The sequence below is a fragment of the Arachis ipaensis genome, chromosome B09 (assembly GCF_000816755.2).
Source record: "Arachis ipaensis cultivar K30076 chromosome B09, Araip1.1, whole genome shotgun sequence".
Taxonomy (NCBI): domain Eukaryota; kingdom Viridiplantae; phylum Streptophyta; class Magnoliopsida; order Fabales; family Fabaceae; genus Arachis; species Arachis ipaensis.
Window position 1 is genome coordinate 7328848 of NC_029793.2, and position 10712 is coordinate 7339559.

The 10712-nt window shown below is 34.8% G+C and overlaps 2 protein-coding genes across 4 annotated transcripts in view; both read right to left on the reverse strand.

The window, feature by feature from the left end:
• LOC107618400 (succinate dehydrogenase subunit 6, mitochondrial) lies at nucleotides 879-3542 on the reverse strand. 3 transcript variants are annotated; one of them, XM_016320455.2, is made up of 4 exons: nucleotides 3432-3542; nucleotides 2803-2986; nucleotides 1491-1593; nucleotides 879-1254 (listed from the first exon to the last, which is right to left on the reverse strand). In XM_016320455.2, the coding sequence occupies exons 2-4, from the start codon at nucleotides 2959-2961 to the stop codon at nucleotides 1109-1111; spliced, it is 408 nt and encodes a 135-aa protein (XP_016175941.1). In that variant the 5' UTR covers nucleotides 2962-2986; nucleotides 3432-3542; the 3' UTR covers nucleotides 879-1108. The 3 variants fall into 3 exon arrangements, with proteins under 3 accessions (XP_016175941.1, XP_016175942.1, XP_016175943.1); XM_016320456.2 differs by having other exon boundaries at nucleotides 3339-3477; XM_016320457.2 differs by lacking the exon at nucleotides 3432-3542 and adding an exon at nucleotides 3169-3411.
• LOC107618274 (tryptophan--tRNA ligase, cytoplasmic) overlaps nucleotides 6051-10712 on the reverse strand; it is a 7627-nt gene continuing 2965 nt past the window's right edge. The window contains exons 6-11 of the mRNA XM_016320289.2: nucleotides 9792-9884; nucleotides 8628-8708; nucleotides 8083-8154; nucleotides 7815-7883; nucleotides 7514-7624; nucleotides 6051-6436 (exon numbers count right to left, since the gene is read on the reverse strand). Coding sequence (XP_016175775.1) covers nucleotides 6386-6436; nucleotides 7514-7624; nucleotides 7815-7883; nucleotides 8083-8154; nucleotides 8628-8708; nucleotides 9792-9884 — 477 coding nt within the window. The 3' untranslated portion in view covers nucleotides 6051-6385. The remainder of the gene's footprint in view (nucleotides 6437-7513; nucleotides 7625-7814; nucleotides 7884-8082; nucleotides 8155-8627; nucleotides 8709-9791; nucleotides 9885-10712) is intronic.

The following is a 10712-nucleotide window of genomic DNA, read 5'->3' on the forward strand; positions in this document are numbered from 1 at the left end:
TTAGTGCTTTTTTAAGATATTGTTAAGACTTATTATGTTATTGTTGATTTTTAAAATTTAATATTAAGACTTGTTATACATATTTAATTTTTTTAATATACAAAACCGCAAATCCAATCGAATCCAAACCACTTGAGATTGGATTGGATTCCTTTACAAAAAATATCCAATCCAAAACCACACCGCAAGTAAAATTAATATTTGGATCAAATGAGTTTTTAACCCAGTATTTAACTCACGAGGAGTACTAGGAAGCCAGCAACTTTTGTGATTTGTAGCCATCAAATAGATGATTTTAATAATGTGAGATTGGTGTGAGATTTCATCCAATGGCTCACTTTTCTTTACTGGTTACATGCTGTCCAGAATTTGGAAAAGTTGCTGGCCCCTAGACTTTTCCATAACTCAAAACCAAACCGCATCGCTAACACCTCTGTCCAACACAGCATCCCCGCCAACCCACCCCTTGGTCCTCGGCACCTTCAAAGCAGACCACTTGCTTGGCTGGATCATCTCTTACTGCCATGATGGTGACCTCAACGTCCTCTGCCACTGCCAAATCGACCATCTCTTCTCCCTGATCGTCATCCGCTTCTAGGTTGCCAAGATCCTTTGCGCTCTGGAGCATTTTCACTCCATCAGCATCACCTACCACGACCTCAAGCCTGAAATCGTCCTCACCCAACAAACCAACCATGTCATCCTAACTGATTTCAACCGGCCCTGCCACCCGTTGTATTCTGCCCTTCGCCAACACATTTCTACATGTGTAGAAATTTGTATCAATCTACATCAGAGTGCTCGCCAAAATTTAATATGCCAACTGCTATGGTCTATTGGTCTCTAGACAAACTACTAAAAAGACCAGACAGATCCTATGATAATGCAAATAACTAAGAAGTAAGAACAGAAAAGGGTGGAATTGGCACTTAAAGTCACAATTTGCTTTATGGTGATGCATCAAACTAGTTGAAAAGCTTGACCTATGTCACAAAGAAGCATTTATTCAATTAACATAAATTTGCACAGCAAACACTGAGATTAAACTTCCTGAAAGGAGAACAAAAGTTGCACTCTGACACACCAGCAGCTAATAGATCTAATAGCCTCATTCGCTCTTATTTTTCCACCATTCCAAAAACTTAGCCTCTGCAGCCAGTGTATCTAACCTGTAGAGTTGAAGTGCATGATTTGCAATTTCATGCCCAAACGTCCACCCAAATACACCTCCAGCTAGAAAAGAAAGTGCAGCACCTGTGCAACACAATCAAGAAAATAAAAGTAAAATATTAACATTTAACATGAAGTGCTGTCATAACTGCCATACTTCTAACAGAAAATATTTAATTTAGACTCAACCAAGACAAGTATCTAAACAAGTGAGGACGATGACAGCTTTGCTTACAATAAGATGATCAAATTAAGATCAATCCAAAAGCATAGTATGTTATAGAAAAAATGTTTCAATGCTATGAAAAGTAGGGGATTACCATGCAAACTTCTTGAATATTTCCATGCGTAGCCTGCAGTGAATGCTGCTCCCAAAGCACTTCCAGTGATGCCAAATTGTACTGCATCTCTAGCACTTTTCAACTGAGATGGAAAAAAGAAAATCACTCTGGTGCTTCAGATGACAGCTAACGTGAGGTAAAAACATAAGACCGACTATATGTTCCAGTTCATGAATTAACGAACATAGAAAGACAATTTAGTAAACTATATCGTAGAATTCGACAACCATAAAGAATTATTGTGAAAAAAGGGGTTGGAGATCAGCAACTATGATTTGATGTTATTGGCTATCTACTAAGAAACTAAGATTTGACATGAGCTATAACGTATATTTTAGCACTACACAATTTTCTTTTTCCTCTTCTTGGAAGAGCAAAAAGACATTTCAAGAGGATCAACAATCATCTTTGGCATTGGAAACAGGTTCAGTTCTTTGGTCCACTTGGATCATAGAAAGAATGATCACCCTTAGATTAAGGTCTCTTCTATACTATGTGATGACAACAATGCTGTTTAGAGTTAATGATTAATGATGGAAAAGGATGACCAACATAAACATATGTGCAAGAGAGAAAACATTTGGAAAAAATAATTCAGGTACAGTTGAATATCAAATAAACTATAGATAGAGCTTAAGAAGTGTCATACAACATACTAATACAAAGAAGAGACGACATGTATATTCTAATTTTAATTCAACAAACATAGAAACGGATTCTTATTGAATACTAAGAGTTGCCTGCAGGAAAAGAAAGAACCAGTTTTTCACAAGATACTCACCAACTTACCATAGCATCTAATAATTGACACAGAAGGAAACATGACATATCTGAATTTCCAATAATTTACAATACATTAATTACAGTAATATGAACTGAAAAACTAAATAAGCTTGTTTGGTAACTGTTTCAGGTTAAACAATAGGAGACACAAACTTGTTTGGACAACGAAATAAAGACAGAAACAAGCAACATTTCTCTATTCACAGACAATTTGTGTGATTTTCCAACCATCCAAAAACTAAGGACAAGGAATAGGGACCTAACTTTTCTATCATGTCACCATATTTCCTGTCATGATACACTTGCCAAACACAACTTAATGTTCTTTGAGTTCAAAATTAACCAAGAAAATAGGGAGTTTTTTCTTCCAATTGAAAAGTATATTGACTTGGGTCCTTTAAAGATATGCACAACATCACATTGCACCATCAATCCAAGCAGAAAACATCAAAACCAAAACAAAATCAAATTACATATATACGGATAAATAAAGTGATAGAATCATTACAGCAGGTCCATGAACAGGATCCAAAGCAATGAACTGATCAACATCAGAATCAGTCCAAGGATGGAGTGGCCTATCGCGTTGGATAGCATTGGAATAATTGCTAAGAAAGGAGAACCTCTCCGACCAGAATTCCTTGTAGCTATCCCAGAAAGATGCCATCACCCCCAATTTCTCTTGTTATCCTCTGCAATTACAAGTAACCAATCAAATCCAATGGTTCAGTCAATTCAATAACAAAAATATTTGCACTTAATCAAGTATTGAAAATAATCATAAGCAGCCAAGAAAGAAAGAGAAAAATCGGTATTCACAGTTTAACCAAAAGTTGATTCAAACTACTAATTGTGATATTTCGTTGTTACATACATTCCTCCTTATTTTCAGGTGTAGAGGATAGAAATGAAGCAGGAATCCAAGTAATAGCGTGGACACATAAATTGATAATGATTTCAACAAAATCGATGACTGTGAATCCGAATACTTATAATAATAATAATAAAGAAATGAAATGTGGCGAAGGCATTTAATCCAATTACGGAATCAATTCATAATCATGAGTTGATAAATCAGAGCTTGAATCAAAGAAAAGCGAATACAGGTGAATACGGAGAAGAAGGGAAGAGTGTTACCGAAGTGTAGCAGAAGCAAAAGTAACGCTGACAAAGGTGAACGGTGGTTGGGACGGTCGTTTTCTTCCGCTTGGGTCGTGTGCTACTCTTTCTTTAAAATTTGCTATAAAAGATAAGTTAGGCACAAAAGGATTGGAAACTAAGGTGTATATTTGAACATGAATTTTAAAATGTTGGTTCATTTTTAATATTGAAATAATTATAAATACTTTTTTCAATCAAAAAATTTAATTTAACTGTTGTTACTAATAGGCCTAGTAGATAAGGTATGGCCGTATGGGTTTTGCTAGCAAAACAGAGTAAAGATTAAAAAAACATTAAAAATTAATGTTATATTTTTTTTAAAGTTTATATTTAAATGTGTCAACATAATTTAATACAATGTAATAAATTTTTTTTGTGTCTATTCATAATAATATTTGAAAAAAGATAATTAGTCCAAAATTTGCTAAATTTTCTATATAAAAGACTAAAATTTATATTGGATATTATTATAAAGATTTTATAATTGTCTTCATATGAAAATATTTTTTTTATCTTTAAATGATAAATTGTATGTTTAAATTTTAATGTTATAAAAGTGTTGTCTTAATTTAAAATATGACTAAATAAATAAGTCACATTTTTAAATAAAGCATCTTCATACATTCCTGTAGTGTACAACGTATTCCTTCTTCTTCCACACAATTTTGATGATAAATCAATAGGAGACGTTATATTCACCCTTGGTTCTCTATTTATTATTTCTTTAATAAAAGAACATTTGTCCATTTGTATTATCATTTTATCTGGTGGTTCCTGATTCGTATACCATGTACCAAAGTTCAACTATTAACATGTTTATTTACAAAAATAATTTAGATTATTTTTACATCTCTACAATTACTAAACCTACCGAATTACACGAATTAGAAATAATCTTTTAAAATAACATGAATATGAAATAATTCTTTGCCTTATAAAGTAAACATTTGAAATAGAATGATCTCAACTAAATTATTAAACATTTATTTATCTTAGTTACATTTTTAGTAATGTAATACGGAATTATTTAAATAAGCACGACAAGACGTAAAATATAATATTCTAAAAAACAACAGAATGAAGTATTATAGATTAATATTAGATTGGATTTAATCTTCAATTTTTCTGTTATTCAATGGTGTTAAGATAGAAAGAAAACATTCAGTATTAAAATTGCAAATCAAGACATAACTGTATAATCAACATATCATGTATCTTCCAGTATTGTGATCACTTGATCAAGGTGGGATAATAAAACCTTAAAAAGTAGATAGATATACATATATTTCATACTAATAGTTAATTTTAGTACTTGATTTTAATATATACGTAATATAGTCCAACTCCTAAAGTTTTATCATGGGGGAGGTCAAAATAAAATCCATAAAAAAAAAAGACTTTGCAACTTTTTTTTTTTTTGTCAAATGGATTGGACAGCCCCCAATGCATTACACACTCACACACTACATAGGGATACACATAAATGGTTCTATATTCCTCCATGAGGATTTGAACCTGGTGCAGCTCTATGGGAGGCAAACAAAATTGCCATCTGACCCATGCTTCGGCTGCACTTTGCAACTTATAACATGCAAGAATGCAGAGTCTCTACGTAGACTTGTTTTTCCGAAAAGGGAAGACTTTTTTGTGTTTTTTTGACAAGGGACAGTTCCTTTTAACTCGGAAAGGAAACACGTTAGTACCAAGAAAAAAAAAAAACGACCTTAACAGTTTTTGCCCCAATGACACGGTTATTTTTCTCTTCTCTTTTATTATTAATACACCGTTCATGTTGGAGCATTATTTGTGTAAGCATAACATGAATCCACTCAAAACTACACAAATGATGAACAACTACACAAGAATGTTGCTATTCTTGGCTCTTTCTCATGTCTTGCTTTAAAACCACCACTTCAAAAGATAGCTTAAGATGATGAGACAGGTTAGCATTTTGCTTTTTATTGGCTACTACAACCTAACTCACTTCTCCCTGGCGACCTTTTGGATCTTATGTATAGTCCAAATTGGTTTGGTGATTAGATGTTTATGAAAATCTTTGTTCACTAGATCGTTTGTCAAGCAGAGAGATGGAGTCCGTGAGGCCATCAATCTCGAGACATGCACCATTCAACTTGTCAAGGTACTTTCTTGTAGATTCATCATTACGTTGCACCATTAATAGTGTTTAGCCTTCACAATTTGTGTCGTGAATTGGGCAAGGAATTTTTGGGATATATCAACAAACTTAGACATAGAGCCGCTAGAGAAGCAGTTGGATGGTCCGCCAAAGTAATTTGGAAGGCACACCAACGGACAGACATCTACAACGCTCTGAAGGTTCATCCTAGCCTCAAAGGCCGTAAAGATTTTTTGATAATCCTTGGTTCCCGTTGTAGCACATCAGTTAGAAGTTCATATACGAAGATAATGTGACAACAGTTGATTGCAAATTGGATTGCAAAACTTTGCATGATATTGCAAGGCGCTGCAGAGGTTTAGCCCAATCAGTATAAATCCGTAGTTATATAAGGTTGCACATGGATATCTGCTTCATCACATTATGCAGTTGGGCGAAGTATGTAACTAAAATTCACCTTTAATGCCTAATATTTCCTTTTTCTTCTGTGTTACTATTAACAAGCATCATGACAATTGGAGAAAATTGTCCAAAATTATGACAGTCAACATTAATAGCTGTTCAAGTTTAACAAAAACTTTAAAAAGTAATCTAGATTCTCGAGTTGGTTAACTCAAGGTCGCTAAACTCCGGGTTAATCGAACAGTAATAGATAAGATTATAAGAATAACATTTGAAAGTAGAATGTCTATATATAACAAAAACGAAATACAAAAGTTCTACAAAAACGATCAACTTTTGAATAGCAATTCAGCGACTGATCTCATATTTGGGCAGATAACATAAGGGAACGTCAGCCAAACATGTGGGGAAGTGGTCTCACAGCCATAAATGCATCCACCATCTGAAAGAAATTACAGAACCCAAAATACATGACAATTTATTTTTGCACTGTATGAATAATAACAAACAAACAAATGTTTATAGAGCAAGGACACTTCGTCCTTAAAATCTTCAACAGTTTCATCAGACTAGAGAACACATCAATAAAGAAATTACCAACCGAAAAACATAATCTGGCAGACTTTAAAGAACGTGAAATCTGATAACAAAGAAATTCAAGTTATTTATGCTTTGTTTGATGCATTGACATCCTGTTTTGTCGTAGTTTTCATTTGGTTAGGCATTGGATCCATAACCTCATACTAGCTGACTAGCTGTAAACTTGTAGAAGTGTTCTATCAACTTCTGAAATACCTTTTGCTTTTTTTGAAATTGATCGATTTGGATATCAAACTAGCATGGGTGAAGCTTACTCAACGAGTAAGACTCGTGGAAGAGTTGAAGCATGGAGCACAGCTCCACTTGGACTGCAGCGTGTGAAGTGCCCTACAGCCCACAATAATGCAGTAGGACCCAATACCTAAACCAATATAAGAACTCTAGACAAACTTGATGTTCATAAAGAACAGGCTTGAAGATCCTTTGACTAGTTTGTTTAAACCCATTCAAGAACTTAGACAAAATTGATGTTCATAAAGAGCAGGGCTTGAAGATCCTTTCACTAGTTCGTTTAAAGGCATTCAAGAACTCTAGACAAACTTGACTATAAATGGCAGGCTTCAAGATCCTTTGACTAGTTAATTTAAACTCATTCTTTTTTTCCTTTTGGATTACGATGTTTACTTGACTAAACTTTGCTTTTTAATTTACCGGGTTAAACCCTCCATAGGAGATTCTTTGGATACCATTCCTATCTTGATCTGTGTTTGAAAAGTGAAATTTGGTTCATTTGTTCACTTCTCCTTACGAAGATGACATTCATCTCATAACTCAATTACTTGAATAATCTATGCACATGCAGTGTTTCAACATTGTAATCAACCACTGAGACTTCAACTTAGTTGCCCCATGTATTCTTTTGTCCTATTTTTCAGCATGAGCACATCTTTGCGAACATTTAATAGTGAAGAATGCAAACCTCATCCGTCACGGCAGCACGAGCCCTACGATGTCTCTCTACGAGTTCAGTCAAAACTTGAATTAGGCGCTGCTTCACCTCACCAGTAAGCATGCGTCCAGCCCCATACTCCTATGAGAGGAAAACTTGTCAGAGTAGAACTCATTTTGCTGCTCATAAAATACAATTTAGGAGTTGTTTGTTACTTGTGAGTTTGGAAGTGGAGGGCTTGTAGCATAAAATTTACATTACAAACCTTCCCTTACTCTCCTCCCCTCCAAAACCCAAAACAATCCCTTAGGACAAGGAATAGAAATCTGACCTTCTTTATGTGTTCAAGTTCTGCATCATCTTCTAGGAAAAATGAAAGGTATTTGACTGGTATATCTACCTGAATAATTTAACATGTCAAGATTATTGATCTACAATTAGAAGAAAAGAGCAACAGAGATAGGAGAAGGAATTCATTGTACGGAAAAGAGAGAATTGGAAGGGGTCTTTAAGCCCTTTTCTGAACAATGTTATGTCCACAAATTGACACGTAAACCAGCATATTAATCATCAGAAGAAAGCAATCAGAACTTCATTACCTCAAGATTTGCCCCTAACTGCCTATGTTTCTCTATAGAATCTTGACCACCAGAGAATGCATGCTTGTTTACCTGCAAAGAGCCACAAATACACAGTTTGTAGTGAAGGTAAGCAACCAGAAAACAAAACAGGGTCAGGGGGAGGGAAATTTGATGCTTGTCAAGATAGACAAAAACAAAAGTACTGTAGGACGAAGGGACTAATATTAAACTTTCTAATCATCTAGTGACCTGCAGCAAGATTTACTGGAAGGGAATTTAGTGATTGATATGGTGACTGTTAAACTTTCTAATCATCAAGTGAGCCGCAGCAAGATTCGCCGGAAGGGGAATTAGTGATTGATATGGCGACTGGTAATGAGTCAAAATGAATACAATCAAAGGAAATGAATGCAGAACCTCTTAATATCTTGCATATACACAACATAGGATACAAACTCGAGATTCTTCATCAAAAAAGCAATTCAAAGAATAAACACTACAACAGTTAAATGTAAACAGTAGAGCAGTGCAGAAAACATAAAGAGAGTATCTTAGGACCAAACCTTGTTCTTTATGTCTTTTGCTGAATCAGTCACATATATTGCGGAATTGGGGTCACTGGCAGACATTTTTCCTGTTTCCCCCTGCAAGCATTCAACTCTAATAAAGCTAAGGACAACCACGCAAAAAAGCAATCGCATAGAAGAGTTTTCTCAGAGTAAAAATTTCAAGGCCTACAAAAGATGATGATATGTTCCAATAAGAGTTCATGAAATTCTCACCAATAGAAAACATAGATCAATAAGAGGACTTTGTTTTGCTTATGCTGGATGGTATAGCAATCTTACATTCAAGTGTAGTTGCATTCACTTTTCCTATTGCTTTGATATTTTTCATAAAAAAGTTTCAAATAAACATACTCAGGCATTCTGGCCTTTCTGGAATGCAGTCATTCCCACAAATACAATGAAAAGCAATTTCAGGATTAAGGACCAGAATTTGGAATCCCACCGTGCCTTCCATATTCAGGATAACCGAAAATGATGTTGATGAGTGGTTGGTAAATAAAACCGTGAAATGAAGAAAATGCTGTAAATTGATGAAAACAGACCATAACAGTATGGATTAGCCTGAGATACAAGAAAACAAGAAAAGAAAGCAGTCTCAGGGCAGTTAGAGGAGCTCAGCACCAGCCAAGTCTTTCCCAGTATTTTCCTACCTCTTCCCTAATGCTTTAGTAATAATACTCTCATTAGAGAACCTTCCCATATCTTGGTATAGATCTCTCGTCCCTCCCCTTTAAAATTCCTTGCTATTTTACATACGCTGCCCTCACAGTACAATCACTCAACTTGCTGAGCTTATCTCAGTCAACTCCTCCTCTTCACTTCATTATCCATTCTCATCCATAATTCAGATTCACTGATGTCAGAACTAATTAAGTTCAGTATCACTGTTGTTTCCTGGCAAAGTCTGATCATCATAGCACAAGGAAGTCACGACTCCCTCTTTCGTGCTTCTTGATTCTTAGGAAATGGGAAAGTTGAATACAGGGACAAATGTAGATTAGCAGCAACTCCACGTCATTAGCAGACATGACTCACGCTCATGGAAAAATAACGCAAAATCACATTTAAAAGAAAATTGCACATATACACAAAAATGCAAAACTTTAGTTGTGCTTGATCAATTCAATAAAGTAGCATTATTTTGCAGCATAACAATACCTGTAGCGCAGGGAAGAATAATGATTCAATCAAGGCTGGCTTGTGATATCCTAATTTAGGAGCAACATCTCTCGTCATTCTAAAATAAGGATCCTGAATGTTTCATAAAGAATAGCCATTACAAAAGATGGGTAACATTAAAATGCACATGCAAACTAGTGAGTGAGACCCCATGATACCAGGAACAAGAACCTGATGTTCACCGAGAAAGTTTTATGACATGATGGCAAAATTATTAGGTCATTCTAAGAAAATAATTATTCAAGATAGATTCATAATATTAGCTACTTATTTAAGTAGTAGCATTAAAAATGCAAAGGGCATAACAAAACTCTACGAGCTAATATAATTTATCCCTTCTCTCCTTTGCAAAATGTTTTTGCAGGATGAGTAATCATATCTCCTAAAGTATTCACTTGTCCGAGATAAAATAATAAGAAAAGCAAATGAAGCTAACTGAATTTAAATAAGGACTGTGATTGTCAGCAGGCTTTATTGACCGGTATAATTTATCTTCTTTACCTAATTCATCCATCTTAGGGTTCTTAATCTGCTCAAAATTCCATTTTTTCCTGGAATTCCACTCATCTTACGGTAGGAAGTTTTGATGGTTGAGTCTTCTGGCTTTCCTCACTGGTAATCTAAAGCTCTCTAAGGTCATGTCCATTGTCCAGATAGCATAAATACAAACCATATGTTGCAGATTTTAGGTCTAAAAATCCCTGATTCTCCAGATATCAGTGTTATGTGAATTCCCTCGAGTTGTACCCTTGTTTAATACTACTTTTCGTTCAATCAAATATATTCTTTTCTCTTAAACCACAAAAATAAAAAAAGTAACTGCCGGAAGCCAAATGAAGCCCTCTTTTTTTTTTTTCCCCCAATCTCCATACTAGTTAATTTCAAATTAAATCAACATGT